Here is a 19,892-nt window from a genome sequence, read left to right as displayed (position 1 = left end):
ACTTTTGATATATGTTCCCTATAACCTGGAGGGCAAACGGTGAAACAACTATGTATAAATGTAGAAAATAGCACAACAAGAAACTGCATTTCCAATAGCTGCCGATGAACGGAAAACCAACACTTGTTATACAGTATTATTCATGAAAAGGGCAGGGGCATAAAGTCGTATATAATCAGTAACAAAAGCAGCAGGCACTGTGTGGCAGTCAGCAGCCACCTGGGACGGATGTTGTCCCTCTGATAGTGTCCGAGAGGTAGGGTTGGGAATTGCCAGGGACCTCACGATACGATATTATCGCGATAGTTAGTATTATGTATTACGTTTCTGATGATTCTCACAATTCTATATGTATTGCGATTCAATACTGTGACTTTTTTGCGATTCGATGTTCCAAACATATTGCTTATCATATATCTGCTGCAGAGGGACAAGAGAGACCCATGAGAAAACGAGTTTTGATCAGTCATGGAAATAAAAGAGCTGAAAACAAATATGGAGAACAAGCTATGAAGGAAAAATACTGGAGTTTTGGTGCAGGTACAGCCGACTAGCGCAAAATTAATATTGCAATATTGTCAAAAATAATATCATATTCTGCGGTAACATGGACTCTTAACAACGCAATGAAACTTTATTGCGCCTTGCTGAAACAATCAAGGTGTTGTAGCAAATTAGTCTTTGGTTGCCTGGGCAACATCCCCCTCTCTGCAGCAGCAGCATATGCAGTCAGGAGCGAAGGAGAGGAGAAAATGTGTCTTTAAAAAATCGCTTTTTTTGCGATTCTAATGGTTATAACAGTGACCACGATCATTTGGCTGACCAATAACTGTCATCCAAAATTCCATGACCGTCACAGCCCTAGTCACTGTGAGTGTTGTTTTGTGTGTAGACAGAACACTGTGTTAGTGTGCATGTGTAACGTCATGTTTTTAGTCCCCTAGGGCCAAGCATCTCTCAGAGGCCCGGATCTGTCTGCTCCACTCACCATCAAAGGGGAAGCTGAGGTTGGCTGCAGCAGCAGAGTCCTCTCCTACGCCTCTGAGATAGGCTCTGCTCTGCTGGATACCCAGAATATGAAACAGTGCATACTCTGATCTCACTGGATCCTTCATCCAAACATTCCTCCTAGATCCTTCATCCATATCCATGTAGCTCGTCCATCCAATATGAATTGAAATATCCCATGATCCCAGTTGAGTCTTGTGGTCAATCTGACATCATCATCATCTTGCATTGTGAAATATTTCCTTGTGGATGACTTGGCCAGCCTCACCAGATTCACACCTCAGATGCACGGAAGCGCACAGCCAGCCAGCCAGCCAGCTGCACATACAGGTCTGAGTAAATGTGGATGCCAACTGGGCTTTAAGGATAAAAGGCAGACATGGTTCTTGGCTTGATCCAACTACTTAGCCCACAACACATCAAATATACAGTTATGAAGCTGTATTGGTAACACAGACATAAAATAGGATATAAAACCTTACTTAACACACATTGAAATAGACGTTTCACTGTACATGCTAAGAGCTCCAAGGTGCCAAGCAGCTTGTCTGGGAGGTAGCCCACCCATAAACAGCTTAAGTAACATATGCTATTCAAACACCAGCTGAACTAAAGATAGCAGTCCAGCAACTAAGTGTAGGGTAGTAAGTGTGTTGTAACGTTCTGTACATGTGCCAATTCTTCTCAAAGCAGGTTGTAATGGAGGACCCCTAGGTGAAAGCTCACTGCAGGTATGTCCATGCTGTTCACTATGAAGAAAGAGCACAGGCAATTGCGTCCTGATATCAGTGTGTTTACAAACAAACACAGCTTTAGTAGATAATGCTGATAAGTGATCAGCTATGATCTGATCTGAATGAACATTATCCTATGATTCCCTGGCAACTGAGACTGAAACTGCCCCTGCAGCAAAAACCTCCACTAACATGATTGGCTGGGGTCGACACCATCATATGACAGGATCCAGCAGAAATACAAGCATAGACCTAGGCCTGCATGATTGGCTGTAGTGTTGTTGTCATAATCACCACTCATAAGACTGTGCAGACAGTCACAGCAGGAACCAAAATGGACCATGGAGAGGCATAGCTGACGTCTGTGTCTGCCTCTGACAAAATTATACCTTGAGATATTACTTCTTGGAAGTCAAAGCTACCATTCATAGAGAGTAGGCTAACCAGCATCAAGAAGCGCAGCCCTGATATCCTCACTACCATACCGCTGATATCTCTAACCACAAACCTCTAAATTGAGATATTAGTCCAACAGCATTATGAATCAGATGCTAGGTTATGTGTTGGCTGTCTCTGACATGCCTTTTCCGACCTTCTCTCTCCACCTTCCGTCTTCACATCCTATGTTTTTTTCTTCCACTAATGAGCATCAGAGCAATTGCATTAGATCATCACGCAGAAAGGTTTCCAGTCCATTCGCTCTTCCATTCGTTTGGTCTCTGAGGAATACCCAGGTCGCCCGCATCGGATGAAGAGCTATGTTCACTTCTCCAGGCCCTTCTGCGTTAAGAACATCTGTGCCTCACATTCTGTATCAGCTAAGCCTATTCAGGTTCACCAAACAAGGGTGTGTGCAGCGCAAAGGTTATTTTTTATTTTATTTTTATTTTACCGTTATTTTACCAGGTAAGTTGACTGAGAACACGTTCTCATTTGCAGCAACGACCTGGGGAATAGTTACAGGGGAGAGGAGGGGGATGAATGAGCCAATTGTAAACTGGGGATTATTAGGTGACCATGATGGTTTGAGGGCCAGATTGGGAATTTAGCCAGGACACCGGGGTTAACACCCCTACTCTTACGATAAGTGCCATGGGATCTTTAATGACCTCAGAGAGTCAGGACACCCGTTTAACGTCCCATCCGAAAGACGGCACCCTACACAGGGCAGTGTCCCCAATCACTGCCCTGGGGCATTGGGATATTTTTTAGACCAGAGGAAAGAGTGCCTCCTACTGGCCCTCCAACACCACTTCCAGCAGCATCTGGCCTCCCATCCAGGGCCTGACCAGGACCAACCCTGCTTAGCTTCAGAAGCAAGCCAGTAGTGGTATGCAGGGTGGTATGCTGCTGAAAAAGCTTGCCATACGCCTAAAATAGCCGAGGCTGGGCTATATAAACAGGCTGGTCACAAGAAAGAGACGTTGATTTCTGACGCTTGAAAAGGTCCTGAGGACATCTATATATGCTTTTGTCGGCGCTCACAAAAAACAACAATGCAGCACTGGGCTTGAAGTCGCGAGCCATGTAACCACGCAGAATTCATGGGTCTAAAATCAACGTTCATCCAATTACGGCAAATCCCAAAGTTTATATCAGGTTGCTATTAAAACCATCAACAGACGTGGAAAATAGTCAATAGGCCAGGTCTACTTTCAAGTTTAGGGAGGATTACGATTAAGTAAAGTCAACAGGATTTGAGAATATTCCAGCCAAAATGTATATTCAAATGGCTTATATATCAAGAGGAACAACAACATTGCTTGTTGACATGATAAGCAAAGGTTTATTGCCAATTAGCATCTCCTTCTCATGCTACTTTAGGATCTCAGGGGGGTAACAGTGTTCTGCTCCGGGGAGGAATGAAACCAAACACAATCCCTACAACAGATGGCCAGGAGATAAGCCTTAACCAAAACAGTATTTATCACAGCTGATAGAGAAGAGATGGTATTACCAGGTAGGCTACATCCTCTATCTAAGCTACCATGATGATGACACAGCAGCATTACCAGGCACAGCAGCCTCCATCACAGCTGGAGCTCGAGGACCGGAACTCGTCACCATATCAGGTGACATCACAGAGATGAGTCACACACAGCGTGTAGGCTAGCAGTTGAGTGAGCATCACCACTAATACCTTCAGTAACAATCTAGTATGTTCATGAAGCATTCATTACACACCTAGCTACATGTATGCACATCTTAAACATCATGTTATGTGAGATGCAAAGAGAGATGCAATCACAGATGTCCAACCTAAGTAGCCTACTTAATGAAGCATAGTCCTATGTTTTATGATAACACAACACAAGAGTGGCCTTGTTTTGTAATCAAGTAGGGAAACACTTGGTTTCCTGCACCTGTGCACCACCATTAGACTGGGTAGGCTATAAAAAAATGTGTGGGTGTCTGTATACTAACTTGGACAGATTCCCCCCCCCCCCCCACTAAAAACCCTATTTACGTTTATGGAAAAACCACTGTAGGATCTTTTAGGGCTAACTCAAACTGATTTTGTTCATGACTTAGGGGCAGTAGGTTGCCTAGTGGTTAGAGAGGAGAGCCAGCAACCGGAGGGTGGCCAATTAGAATCCAACGGGAAAAGTTGGGGGGGCAGTGAGCTGGCAACTGGAGGGTTGCTGGTATCAAATCATAGATACCATTGCCTCCTTGAACAAGGCACATAACCCCCCACAACAGCGCCCAGTGTGGCAGCCCCCCACACACGCAAAAAAATGTGGGTTCCTCAATGGTTCTTTGGGAAGAATGATGGTTCTACGTGGAATCATCCTGATCCAAAGAACGCTGCTGTGTTACGCTATTACATGTTATATATGACTGTGTCTTGTGAAAGACTCACGTATGGCCTTGTGTCAATTGAGAACAGTTGACTAAGTCAGTAGTTCTCAATTCTCTCCTCCCCCAGCCATTCCAGAGCTAACAAACCTGATTCAACTTGTTAATAAAGAAATATAAAACCTATGGAATTTTAACAAAACCCTGAATGGTTCTACAAAAAAATAGGATTAGTGATTTTTCCAATAGAATCCTTTAGGATTCTCGCAGTACTTATTTTATAAGTATTTTTCTTAATTGAACCCATTAAATGGGTGTTATCCTATATAATTCCAATACAGGAATCCAATAGAAAAATCGGTCCAATAGGATAGGTTCCAAAATCTGATAGGATTATTCTATTGGATTCTTGTATTGGAATTCTACAGGATCCTATAAAACAAAATCCTATAGCATAGAATCCCATTGGATCCAATAGGACTGGTTCCAAAATCTTATAGGATTTTTCTATTGGACTATTTTATTGGAATCCTATAAGATGAAATCCAATAATATTTTTTGACTAGGGTATAGAACTATTCTCCATAGAGCCATAATAAAGGGTGCTACATTGAAACTTTTTTAAATGGTTCTTTATAGAACCTTAGGATACAACCTTTATAGCACCATACAGGTTCCATGAAGAACCTTATAAGCATGGTTCATTATAGAACATTTAAAAAAGGTTACCTATAGCACATAAATGGGTTCCGCTATGGTTACAAGCCCAATAACCCTTATTTGGCACTATATAGAACCAGTTTTTAGTGAGCACATTTCCAAAAACCTGTATATGTATGTAGACATCCAGATTTTTTTTTTAAGTTACAGCCTTATTCTAAAATGGATTAAATTTTTTAAAAATCTCATCAATCTACACATAACACCCCATAATGACAAAGCGAAAAATACATTTTTTTAATTTCTTGCAAATTTATTACAAATAAAACCAGATAACTTATTTACATAAGTATTCAGAGCCATTGTTATGAGATTTGAAATTAAGCTCAGGTTGATTGGAGTCCACCTGTTGTAAATTCAATTGATTGGATATGATTTGGAAAGGCCCACACCTGTCTATATAAGGTCCCACAGTTGACAGTGCATGTCAGAGCAAAAACCAATTCATGAGGAATTGTCCGTAGAGCTCCGAGACAGGATTGAGTCGAGGCACAGATCTGCGGAAGGCTACCAAAAAATGTCTGCAGCATTGAAGGTCCCCAAGAAGACAGTGGCCACCATCATTCTTAAATGGAACAATTTTGGAACCACCAAGACTCTTTCTAGAGCTGGCCAAACTGAGGAGAAGGGAGAAGGGCCTTGGTCAGGGAGGTGACCAAGAACCCGATGGTCACTCTGACAGAGCTCCCGAGTTCCTCCGTGGAGATGGGATAACCTTCCAGAAGGACAACCATCTCTGCAGCACTCCACCAATCAGGCCTCTATGGTAGAGTGGCGAGACAGAAGTCACTCCTCAGTAGAAGGCACATGACAGCCCGCTTGGAGTTTGCCAAATGGCACCTAAAGGATTCTCAGACCATGAGAAACAAAATTCTCTGGTCTGATGAAACCAAGATTGAACTCTTTGGCTTGAATGCCAAGCGTCACGTCTAGAGGAAACCTGGCACCATCCCACCGGTGAAGCATGGTGGTGGCAGCATCATGCTGTGGGGATGTGTTTCAGCGGCAGGGACTAGGAGACTAGTCAGGATCGAGGAAAAGATGAATGGAGCAAAGTACAGAAAGATCCTTGATGAAAACCTGCTCCAGACCGCTCAGGACCTCAGACTGGGGCGAAGGTTCACCTTCCAAAAGGACAATGACCCTAAGCACGCAGCCAAGACAACACAGGAGTGGCTTCGGGACAAGTGTCTGAATGTCTTTGAGTGGCCCAGCCAGAGCCTGGACTTGAACCCAATTGAACATCTCTGGAGAGACCTGACAATACCTGTGCAGCAACACTCCAAATCCAACCTGATAGAGCTTGAGAGGATCTGCAGAGAATAATGGGGAAAAATCCCCAAATACAGCTGTGCCAAGCTTGTAGCGTCATACCCAAGAAGACTCAAGGAAGAGGTATTCTTAGTGGACTTCTAGTCCGACTCAGGAGGCGTGCATACCATCCAAAGCTTCCGAGTATATTATTCGCTAATGTTCAGGATTTAACAAAGCAAATATGAGGAAAACGCTACTCGAAGTTCTACCAACACATTGACTGTAGTACTCGCTTTGAAAAAACATTGGACTACTGCTACTCAATTTTTCAAAATGCCTGCAAGCCCCTCCCCCCTCCTTCCTTCGGCAAATCTGATCCAGACTCCATTTTGTTCCTTCCTATTGGCAGAAACTCAAACAGGAAGTACCCGCGCTAAGGTCTATTCAACGCTGGTCTGACAAATCAGAATCCATGCTTCAAGATTGTTTTGATCACGTGGACTGGGATATGTTCCGGGTAGCCTCTGAGAATAACATCGACGGATACAGTGACTGAGTTCATCAGGAAGAGTTTAGGATGTGTTGTACCCACTGTGACTATTAAAACCTACCCTAACCAGAAACCGTGGATAAATGTCAGCATTTGCACAAAACTGAAAGCGTGAACCACCGCATTTAACCATGGCAAGGTGATTGGGAATATGGCCGAATACAAACAGTGAAGTTATTCCCTCCGTAAGGCAATCAAACAGGCAAAACATCAGTACAAAGACAAAGTGGAATCGCAATTCAACGGCTCAGACACGAGACGTATGTGGGTCTACAGACTACAATCACAGACTACAAAGGAAAACCAGCCACGCCGCGGGCACCGACGTCTTGCTTCTGGACAGGCTAAACACCTTCTTCGCCCGCTTTGAGGATAACACGGTGCTACCGACCCAGCCCGCTACCAAGGACTGTGGGCTCTTCTTCTCCGTGGCCGACGTGAGTAAGACATGTAAGCATGTTAGCCCTTGCAAGGCTGCCAGCCCAGACGGCATCCCTAGCCGCGTCCTCAGAGCATGCGCAGACCAGCTGGCTGGAGTGTTTACGGATATTTTCCTTGCCAAAAGAAAACGATACCGATACCCGATATTTAATATTTTAGCGGCCTTTTAAGCATTCTAGTACAGTTAAATATTTAACACACACACATGGACACAGCGGTCTAAGGCACTGCGTCTCAGTGCAAGAGGCGTCACTACGTCCCTGGTTTGAATCCAGGTTGTATCACATTCGGCCGTGATTGGGAGTCCAATAGGGCAGCGCACAATTGGCCCAGTGTCATCCATGCCGTCATTGTAAATAAGAATTTGTTCTTAACTGACTTGCCTAGTTAATTAAAGGTTACACACACCACACTGACCAAAAAGTTTTGGGGGGCATTTACGTATGTCCCCATTACCAGGAAAACATAATCAAAACCTATTTCTTTCACTTACTTGCTGTGCTGTTTCATTGTTAATTTGTTAGGTCGTTTCATTCTCAACCAGGATTTCTATGGAACGCCATTTGGGTCTTTGCGTGTCAAAAAAGATACACGTCAAATAACACTATTGACGTGTCAAATAAGCTTGTTGACCAATCAGGACCTGAATATGACTGCATGTCACATAATAATTTAGCGCGTTCATACATTTTTTACGTAGTGATTACACATTGATTACAGTATCACTCGTATTTCATGTCTCAACAATTCATCGATACGTATGCTATGATGCTGGTAAAGTAGTCTCGCACAACTACAGTGCTTGTTATAAAAAAAATGCTAGCGCATGGATAGCGCATGGATGCAAACAATGATCTTCCCCAAAAACACAGCAAAATGACATAATCTGTTTCAGTAGCTATAGTTAGCTAGCTAACTATATAGCTAGGTGTCATGCTCTAAAATAACATTAATTTATAAGACAGTTCTTATTCGATTAATGGTGGTAGGACCCATCTATGTGAAGCTAGCCACAATACGGATTGAGCACAATAGTGGAATTTGCAGTTTGCCTTCAAAATAAAAGAATGTCATTGACAGTGATGCAAATTAATACAAATAGTAGAATTATGCCATACTGTTATTTTGAAGGCTAACCGCAAAGTCCACTATTGTGGCTAATCCTTATTGTGGCTAGCTTCACATAGATGGGTCAACACATAACCCGGTCCGGTCAAGCATCACTAGCCAGATGAAGCTAGCTAGCTGCTAGGGCAACAGGGTTAAGTAGCTGGCTAGCTATTTATTTTCATGAACTGAAATTCGATTTCAATAGGCGAACAACAAGTGGCAACCTAGCTAATACTTACTCACAAGGAGTCCTAAATCATTGCTAAGAATAATGAAAATGACTGCAGTTTCTACTGGTCATTGTTTTCAGGCTTGTTGTATTGGTGCTAGCTAGGTACCAAGCTAAAGCTAGCTACCCCAGAAGTTGCGGTCTAACAAGTTATGCTTTATTACCAACGCGGTATTGCAAACACATCGTTCATGGCCGGTGTTTGCTTGTTTGCAGGCTTTTATGTACAGCTTTGACAGTGCTAGTGTATTTTTTTGACACGCAAAGAACCAAACGGCGTTCCATAGTATGCATGTTGTGAAGCTAATAGCAGTAACGCTAATACTGTGTAACTCCGGTAGGGCAACATATGAAAAATAGCGCACTTGGTAGTGTGTACCGGTGCTCGACCAGTCGACCAAAACCAACATCACCCACGACAGAGAACGGTTGATTGTCAAAGGCAATAAATTCCATTATCTTGGCTTTAATGGATTTCGCCTTTAAGTTGTCTCGCTAAAATGTTCTTACTCTTTCAAATGATGGCTCAACTTGTTGACTGCTCGATCCACACAGCAGACATTGTGGGCTAGGTTAGGAACGCTGTGTTGCACGTGTAGCACAACATTTTACGTGGCGTCATTACGTCATGTACCTACGTTATAAAGGTATGCACAGTGGCTTTGACATCGTCTTTTAACATCGTCATTAAACTAGACATCAGGCCGATTCCGATGTTGGCATTTTTAGCTAATATCGGGCGATTCCAATATGTTCACCGATATATCGTGCATCCATAGTCTGAACCACGCCCTGTGCAACTGGGTCCTGGACTTCCTGACGGGCCGGCCCCAGGTAGTAAAGGTAGGAAACAACACCTCCACTTCGCTGATCCTCAACATAGGAGCTCCACAAGGCTGCGTGCTCAGTCCCCTCCTGTACTCCCTGTTCATCCATGACCGCGTGGTCACGCACACCTCCAGCTCAATCTTCTTCACCACACAGACAGACAGTCAGTCAGACAGACAGTCAGGAGGCTGAAAAAAATTGGCTTGGCCACTAAAACCCTCACAAACTTGAACAGATGCACAATTGAGAGCATCCTGCCGGGCTGTATCACCGCCTGGTACGTCAACTACATCGCCCGTAACCGCAGGGTTCTACATAGGGTGGTGCGGTCTACCCAACGCATCACCGGGGGCAAACTACCTGCCCTCCAGTACATCTACAACACCCGATGTCACAGGAAGGCCAAAAAGATCACCAAGGACATCAACCACCCGAGCCACGGCCTGTTCACCCCTCTATCATCCTGAAGGCGAGGTCAGAACAGGTGCATCAAAGCTGAGACCATGAGACTAAAAAACAGCTTCTATCTCAAGGCCATCCGACTGTTAAATAGCCATGAGTCGCATGGGTGGCGTGCCACTCCCCAATAGAGACGATAATTCCCCTCCAAATTCCCTTCCCTGTGATGATAGGGCTGGACCACCTAGGTGTGGACCTGGACCATAGTAAAATGGATGCTAACAAAATTGCAAGTAGCTGCACTTGTAAAAGTAGCTCAATCTCAATTTCAGAAACATTGTTAGCTAAATTTCAGGTTGCTTGCAAACAGTCATGATGTTTGGGAGAGATGACCAGGAGGAGTTAGTAGCAACAAACGCATTGATGTACGCAAGCAAGCACTGTTTACTAGTGATTTGACAACAAAAGATAAACCCAAATGTAATGAGAGCAACGTATACGTATCACAGGTGTATTCCAATGGTCGTAACATAATTTAAATGCGGTCGTAACATAATTTAAATGCCTTGCCTTGATGGAATACGCGCTTTGCTCATGGGCATGATGGCTAGGTAGGTAAGGTTAGCTAGCTAACACTTGTGAAAATTATATTTGCCCTCAGAATATGATAAAACAACTAGCTATATATCAAATATAGTAATGCATTATTAACTAAGCAAATGTTTACTCGTGTACACCATGGCAGAATATGTTAACAACATGGCAGCAGCTAGCCAGACAATTTACATGAAAAGACCATCCCACTGAAAAACGTTTAATTGGACAATCTTACATCCATCCACCTGATACTGTCGGAGGGACATGTACACAGTCCTTCAATGGATGCAGATTGTCATGGACGCACAGTCCACCTTTCCTGATTCGAGTATTTTATCAAATCTCTGGCCTGAATAGAAGTAATTACGAAAAACTGTAACATTAGTTTAACTATCTTACCTGTAGAGCCCACGAGAAGCAAGGCTAAAATGATATCCTTTGCGTGGAGCATCGCAACTCCTTGATTAGACCAGGCAAATATCTTAATAAAGAATGTTGTGGTTGTTCTTGATATTTTGATATTGTTCTTGATATTTTCAAAAATAATACATTCCCATATTGCTAGATATTATTTTTCGTATGGCAAATTGGTATTCTGTATAGTTGATTATCGATGTAGCAGCGGCAGAAGATCAGCGCCAGCACACTGTTCAAAGAATGAGTGACAAGCCACTGCCTCCATAGACACGTGAATAAATCCGCCCAATCGGAATCACAAGGATTTGCTGTAAAATAGTGCGCTTTGCGCAGTAGTCCGTGGTCCTCCTAACTTTTTGATTCAAAATAGGTCAAACATAAACTATAGAGCTATTCGTATACGCCTACCATTATTCAACATGTACATGTTGACAGACGTATGCAAAATATACATTTAAAATCAAACTACGGAGCTGTGTGATGATACCAACACAGGGGAGATCTAGACTGACACTTTCTGAATTCATTTTTGTTAAGGTGTAGGCTACTGCTGCTGAGCAGACAAGGAGTATAGTCACACGTTCTCCAACAGCTACTGTGATTTCAGAATGGCTGTTGAATTAAGAAAAAAACATGTTATTTTGTCTAAACATAATAGGTATAAGATAGCTGAAGTTCAAGCAGAGCAGGTTGTAAGATAGACACATGAAAGCCTTCGTTATCTTCTCTCTATCTGGAAAGTCAAATTCTTTCTCTTTGTCATCTCTGACAGAAAACACAGTACATCTCTTATTCCACCTCAACATTATTATTTCTAGAAATGCACAAGTCATACATGTGAAAAAGAAAGTAAACTTAGTCTATGTATTGTTGTCAAATCGATTTGATTAATTACACTAGTGAACAGTTTGGTCACACCATCATCAGAAACGTTGTCATAACTATTATCACAGGAAGAACAGGTACAATTGGGGGATGAGATTCCCTGTAATCTCAGCTGGGAGATTTGCACATGTATCAGTTAACAGGAGTTAGTGATGGTGTTGTCAGACAGTGGATTCATTGTCCTGGGAGTCGTCCTGCAGGGCATAGAGGGCCCCTTTGTACAGCCCTGATATTAATCTGGGGAGGCAGAGAACTAGAGGAGTCTGCCTGTGTCTCACATACACATACATACAGACATAAACGTGCACGCATACACACAAACACACGTAAGTCTTTAAAGGAAATGGGAAGCTGATATCATGGCAACAGGCCTGTAATATTGTTATTACCATCAAATTGGAGATGTATCTATCTCAAGGAGGTATGGTATATATCTTTATGTCCTTAGAGGTGATACTATATATTTTCGTAATCATTTTTGTCACTGCAACTACAAGCCTATGATATCATCACTAGTCATATGATGTCATCGCCATACTCCCGTGCTGTGCTCTCACCAGATCCTGATTGATCAGCCCATCCTCGTTTCACCACATAGTTGTCCAGTGTTTCACTGGTCAGCTATAATAGTGCCACACGTCATCACCTTTGCTCTTCTCTAGCATGTTTGGGGTTGTTGTATAAAGAACAGTTCAGATATTCTGTGAATACTTTACATCTTACTAGAGCTATTGTATCCATTGGTAAGATGACGTCTTAGAAGACAGAGCATGGGTTTGTCTTTATGGATGCTGTGTGAAAAAGGATCAGTGCCAGGGCCTGTATTCATAAAGCGTCATAGTGCTAATCTAGGATAAATTTGGCCTTTTAGATCATGATGAATATGATTACATGAACAGGGGAGACCTGATCCCACATCAGCACTCCTACACTTGAATAAGGGGCCCAGGGCTGTAGATTGGTTCCATAGAGGTCTATCTGCTCTAGCAAACATTTATAATGAATGTTGTCCAAATTACTTGCACAAGCTTGGCTCTCGTGACAGAGATAATGCAGGGTTAAAAGCATGCATTAGAGAACAACAGTTCAATCCAACACAGGTGAAGTGGCTTGGATATTATTTTGAGAGTTTACTGATAACCCTATGGTACTTAGATGTGAAATCCTCCACTGGTGTGTGGTCTGCCCTGTCCATGTTTTCATTACATGAAATCCATATGGGAGACATTGAACAAATCTATCAAAACAGAGAGAAGATTGATCTTTCAGTGCCTAGATGACCTGTTCTTCTAGCAGCTATGAACATCTCATGTTTTTATTAGATTCTTAGTATTAGTTCCCTTGCTAATACTGTGTTATTGTGCCCATAGCATAATGCAATGAATGTGTCCTCATCACTCCCACAGTTCCACCATCCCATGTCCTTCTCCAAGTACATTGCCCTACTTTGGGTAACACTTTACTTGACACCCATCGTCATAACACGTTATGATACAGTCATATCCATGCCATAATATGTCATAACAGCTGACATAACTTGTCAAAACCTGTAATAATATGCACTGTCATCACCCATATATTTACACCTGTTGGACATATATTGCGTTATGGCTGGTTATGGCACCTACATATTCAAATGTTTATTTTCCCTGCCAAGACGTTTCCTTTCGTTTTAAAGTTAGTTTTTTAAGTAATTTGTTGTTGTTGCAATGAATTCTTTACAGTACTGTTTTTTTTTTCTTCATCACATTTTAAATAAAGTGCAGAAAATGCACTTTATGACACTGTCAAAAAGCATTATGACCATCATAATCATATAAACCAGATAAGTTCATCACGTACAGTATATGCTCATGTCATCTTTCAGTCACAAAGAGGGTGTCTTGTACTGCTCCTGAAATCTGCTCCTTCATTCATCCCAGTCATCAGCAACAGAGCATTGGGATATGTGCCTGACATCAATTTGTGCCCAATTACAATTATAATTTAATATGGTCAATTCCAGAAAATGTTATTTAACATAGACATACTGTTGACAAGTAGGCTATGGTGTAATGGAATGTTTTGCCGTGTGTAGTAGGTTTTATGGGTTTTGACACTCTTATGTTGGTGTCATAACCAGCCATAAAATAACTACCGTGGTAGGTTTTGTGGGTTTTGACACTCTTAAGTTGGTGTCATAACCAGCCATAAAATAACGCTATATATGTCACAATAGGTCTACATGACAGTGTTATGACACAGGGTGTCAAGTAAAGTGTTACCGTTGTGGGTTATTTAAGCAATAAGGCCAGAGGGGGTGTGGTATATGGCCAATATACCACGGCTAAGGGCTGTTCTTATGCACGGCCCTTCGCCGTGGTATATTGACAATATACAACAAGCACCCGAGGTGCCTTGCTTCTTTTATAAACTGGTAACCAACGTAATTAGAGCAGTAAAAATACATGTTTTGTCATACCCGTAGTATACAGTTTGATATACCACAGCTGTCAGTCAATCAGCATTCAGGACTCGAACCACCCAGTTTATAAATCTTAATATAATAAACAATGTAGCTACCTGCAAGACATCTAGAAGCCATACAACTGAAACTATATCCCCCTTCCTCCACTCTCTTGTTTTTGTCTGAATTCTGGGAATATGAAAGGCCTTGCACAGGAAGAATCAGAGAGAGGCACTGAAGAACTACTTTGAACCTGCTCCTCACGCCAGACGCGACAACCCTTGATATCATTTTGGGCAGCTGCTACCATCTAGTGGTAGTACAGTATAATGCCACACATGTTGTTGCAGAAAAGAAACATGGAGAGAATGTTGGATTCTATGGAAATTTTGAGAGGACATACTAAATAAAAAATTAAAAAATATTCCCTCGTTATGTCGGGGTCATGACCTATTTATCTCATGATCACTACATAACAAAAGTTGTTTTGTCGAGATCACGAGATAATCAAAATGACCATGCATCATCCATTCATTTGTTCAGAAGCATTATAACCACGTCATCAAGGAGCCCTGTGGCTGCATTGCAAAACGGGGCATTTAATCCCTGAACGATGCCTGACAGGCAGCCCTGTCTCCCAGGCTGAGTGCCACCCCCAAGACCACAGCCAATCACATGCAAGAAACAACGCAGCTAACTTGGCTAGTATTGTTAGCTAGGTAGTCTTGTTGGCTAGCTAGCTTGTAAACTAGCTTGTTATCTATGTTGGTTGTTAGCTTGCATTACTGATGTGTATAATTATAAGGGTCACTCCATTCCTGACAGGATAATCACAATAAATGTCAACCTCAGAGGCTGATAAATCCGTATGCTGCTTTGTAGGCTGTTTCATAGGTAAGGCTCCTTGCAAGCAGATTAGCTGTCATTACTTTAAAGGCTGATGCATATAATCCTGAGAGGGTAGGCTCTATTCCTGTTAGGCTGATCAGAGTCAAAAGTAACCTCATAGGCTGATAAATCAGGATGCTGCCTTGTAGTCTGTTTCATATGTCAGGCTCCTTGCAGACTGCCTACAAGGCAGCATCCTGATTTATCAGCCTCTGAGGCCTCTATTGAATCTGATCAGCCTGCCAGGAATATAGCACACCCACTCTTGATCATATACATAATGCACTGACTCCTAATTTGCCTGCAAGGAGCTTTACCTATGAAACAGCCTACAAGCCAGCATGCTGATTTATCAGCCTGCTATTTTCTTTATTTTCTTTTTTTTTTCTTTAGGGGTGGATCAGTTTAATATTGCGGAAAGATTGTTGCTTCCATCAATGTAATTGTCTGCATCATTTCCAATCCCCCATATATTTTTGGGGTAAATATATCCATATACATACACAAATGCATACATATACACATATATACATACACATACCTATATAGACATACATACTTCTTTTAGAATATACCTTTATTATTCCCCGCAAACCCTACCCCCAATTGGAGTAAACTAATAAACAATAACACTTAGGCTTCTACCTTCAGGTTATATATCTTATACACATTTTACAGACACAATCTATTTTACAATAGTTATATTTTGTTTGTTTTTAGTCCTTCCTCTATTTCTGATGTACATCCAGTTTGATTTCTATTTGTAACTGTGCTATTTCACAAAAGTTCTGAACCTATATACATTTTACAGACCCCGTATGTTTTACATTGGTTATCTTGTTATTAGTCCCACCCTTCAGCTCCATTCAACCCCTCCCATCTATCTCTTAACACCATCCATTTTGGATTTCTATTTGTCATATATTTTTAAACTGTGCAGTGATGCTTCACACAAGTATTGAACATTTCTAATCTCATAGCTTCTACAGATTGTAAATTAAAAATAAAAATGTTTGCTAAAATAATTATTATATTATTGATTGATTGACTATGGCTTTTCAAATTACCCAGTATTGCTATCTGCAGCGTTAGTTCTATGCAAATGTTGAAATTCTTCAGCCATTCCTTATCACGTTCTGACCTTTATTTCCTTTGTTTTGTCTTTATTTAGTATGGTCAGGGCGTGAGTTGGGGTGGGCAGTCTATGTGTGTTTTTTTATGTTGGGGTTTTGAGTTCGGCCTGGTATGATTCTCAATCAGAGGCAGCTGTCAATCGGTGTCCCTGATTGAGAATCATACTTAGGTAGCCTGGGTTTCACTTTTGGTTTGTGGGTGTTTGTTTCCTGTGTCTTCTGTCTTCGTGTCTGCACCAGACAGAACTGTTACGGTTTTTCACATTTGTTGTTTTGTATTTTGTAGTGTTCACGTTTATCGTCTTTATTAAACATGATGAACACTAACCACGCTGCGCTTTGGTCCTCTCCTTCGTCCACAGAAGAAAGCCGTTACATTCCTGGACCTGTGACCAAAAACGGGCAATAACAAAATAAATGATCTAATGACTCTGCCTCCTTACAGCAGAATCTGCAGAGCTGGGAAGATTGTATCTTTCACGTCCTGACCATAGAAAGCTTTTATTTTCTATGGTAGAGTAGGTCAGGGTGTGACTGGGGGGTTGTTCTAGTTTATATTTTCTATGTGGGGTTGTAGGTTTATTTTCTATGTTGGTGATTTGTATGATTCCCAATTAGAGGCAGCTGGTTATTGTTGTCTCTAATTGGGGATCATACTTAAGTAGCATTTCACCTGTGGGTTATGGGATATTGTTTATGTTTAGTTGCCTGTTAGCACTGCATTGTCGTCACGGTACGTTTATTCTTTATTGTTTTGTCTTTTCTAAAGTTTCACTTCTTTAATAAATTATTTGGAACTCACAGTACGCTGCGCCTTGGTCCGACCACTATACAAACAACTGTGACATTATCCCCCATATAAATAACATTCAATTGGTTGCAAGAATTTTGTATAGTAATTTAAATTGAAAAATTCTACGTTTTGAATCCGGCGTTGTTTTGCGTATCAATTCATATACCATGTGCTATGGAATGGGTACATTGAAAATCTCTTCCCAACTATTTTGCAACTTATATGGCATAGCTGTCAGTTTTGTGTTCCTTAAATGAAATTGGTATATGTTTTTATTTATCACACTTTTCTTTAACCATTTATGTTCTTTAATACAGGGCCGACATACAAGTTCCTTACTTTTTTCCCCTTCTACTTGCCTCTTCCATTTCTTTGGTAATGCTGCAATTAATTGGTTGTAATTTTGGGTAGAGCAGACATTTCCATATTTCTGTGTTAGCTGTATGTGTGACATAACTCCACCAGTCCTATTTATGATATCATTCACTAAAATTATACTTTTGTTTTTTAATTTCTTTGAAAAATATTTTTTTTTTTATCAATTAGTATATTTCAGTTTAACCACAATATTTGTTGTATTATTTGTTCTGTCTTTTCAGGTGGATTAAACTGAGATTGCTACCAACTTTCTAAGGCTTGTTTAAAAAATAACGATATTTTGGAGATCATTTCCTTTTTAAACAATCGAAAGTGAGCAGGTGTAATCTGAATAAAGAGAAAAAGGCCCTTCTTGAACATAGGATGAGACATTCTTACCAATTTACTAGAGAACCAGTTTGGATTCAAGTATGTATGACTGACGCCTTTAGTGAGAGGTCTAATGCTTTAATATTTAATAATTTCTGTCCTCCGAATTCATATTCGTTATATAAATAGGCTCTTTTAATTTTGTCTGGCTTGCCGTTCCAAATAAAATTGAATATTTGTTGTTCATATAATTTAAAAAGCAGGTCACTAGGTGTAGGCAAAACCATAAGCAAATAGGTATACTGTGATATGATAAAGAGTTAATCAGGGTGATTTTTCCACAAATAGACAGTTATTTTCATTTCCATGGTAGCAAGATCATATCTATTTTTGCTAACTTTCTAAAAAAATGTATTGGAGTGATGTAACGCTTGTCGTGGTTGGAAGAAGAGGAGGACCAAAGCGCAGCGTGGTAAGTGTCCATATTCAATTTAATAACTGAACACTAAGAATACAAAAATAGCAACGTGAATGATACAAAACGAAAACGAAAACGAAACAGTCCCGTATGATGAAAACACAGACACAGGAAAACAACCACCCACAAAACACAAAGGAAAACAGGCTACCTAAATATGGCTCCCAATCAGAGACAACGACTGACACCTGCCTCTGATTGGGAACCATACTAGGCCAAACACATAGAAATATAACCATAGAACAAAACATAGAAAAACAACATAGAATGCCCACCCCAACTCACGCTCTGACCAAACTAAAATAAAGACATAAAAAAGGAACTAAGGTCAGAACGTGACAAGTGAGAAATTCTTTCTTTTGGGATTTGTATACCGAGTATGTCCACATCTCCGTCTGACCATTTAATTGGTCAACTACATGGTAATGTGAAATTATAATTTTTTTGTGATCCAATACATAACACTTATCATAATTTGGTTTTAATCCAGAGACGATAGCAAAAGTATCTAGATCCTCTATGAGGCCGTGGAGAAATTCTAATTGTGGTTTTAAAAGAGAACATGAATCATCAGCATACAATGACACCTTCGTTTTTAAGCCACAGATTTCTAATCCCTTAATATTATTGTTTAATCTAATTTTAACAGCTAACATTTCGATGGCATTAATAAATAGATATGCCGATAGTGGACAACCTTGTTTTACTACTCTAGATAGTTTAAAACTTTCTGAGATGTAGCCATTATTTACTATTTTACACCTAGGGTTACTATACATAAATTTAACCCATTTTATAAGAGATTCCCCAAAATTAAAATATTCTAGGCATTTATATATAAACTCCAGTCGTACTTTATCAAAAGCATTTTCAAAATCAGCTATGAGAACCAGGCCTGGTGTCCCCGATATTTCATAGTATTTTAATGTTTCCAGTACTTGTCTTATATTATCTCCAATGTATCGTCCATGTAAAACACCTGTCTGATTAGGATGAATAATATCTGACAATACGTTTTAATTCTATGCACCAGGCATTTTGCTAGGATTTTTGAATCAGAACACTGCATCAAGAAGTTCCTCCTCTGTAATTTGGCCTTCACATGAGTCTTTCTGTACAGATGTTAATTTTACATTATTATTAGGAAAAAAAATCCATACAATTAGTTTCAGTTAGTGGAGATGGAGGAGACTGAAACGAAAACATATTCTTAAAGTACTTTACTTCCTCTTTCAAAATATAATTTGGTGAATCATGCGTGACTCCATCATTTGTAACAAGTTTTAATTTAAAAAATTGGTAGCATTTCTATATTGAAGATTGAGAAAGAATTTGGTGCATTTTTCCCCATATTCCATCCAGTTCGCTTTATTTTTATAATATATTACACTGGATCTTTCTTGAATAAGTTCTTCCATTTCTTTTTGTTTTTCCTCTAACTTATTCAGTGCCTCCATGGTACAGTTTTTATTGCTATCTAACTGTACTGTTAGTCC

General features: G+C 40.6%; 1 protein-coding gene across 8 annotated transcripts in view; it reads right to left on the bottom strand.

The window, feature by feature from the left end:
* Nucleotides 1–11,360, bottom strand: part of LOC129831957 (neural cell adhesion molecule 1-like) — a 100,330-nt gene extending 88,970 nt beyond the window's left edge. For 4 of the 8 annotated variants that reach the window (XM_055895619.1, XM_055895620.1, XM_055895621.1 and 1 more), the window contains exon 1: nucleotides 11,069–11,360. In XM_055895619.1, the coding sequence (XP_055751594.1) occupies nucleotides 11,069–11,120 (52 nt within the window). In that variant the 5' untranslated portion in view covers nucleotides 11,121–11,360. The remainder of the gene's footprint in view (nucleotides 1–11,068) is intronic. The other 4 variants (XM_055895623.1, XM_055895624.1, XM_055895625.1 and 1 more) reach the window with 1 other exon arrangement.
* Nucleotides 11,361–19,892: the final 8,532 nt, after the last annotated feature.

This window comes from Salvelinus fontinalis, chromosome 33, assembly GCF_029448725.1.
Source record: "Salvelinus fontinalis isolate EN_2023a chromosome 33, ASM2944872v1, whole genome shotgun sequence".
NCBI lineage: Eukaryota > Metazoa > Chordata > Actinopteri > Salmoniformes > Salmonidae > Salvelinus > Salvelinus fontinalis.
This window is presented reverse-complemented; position numbering and strand designations above follow the sequence as displayed.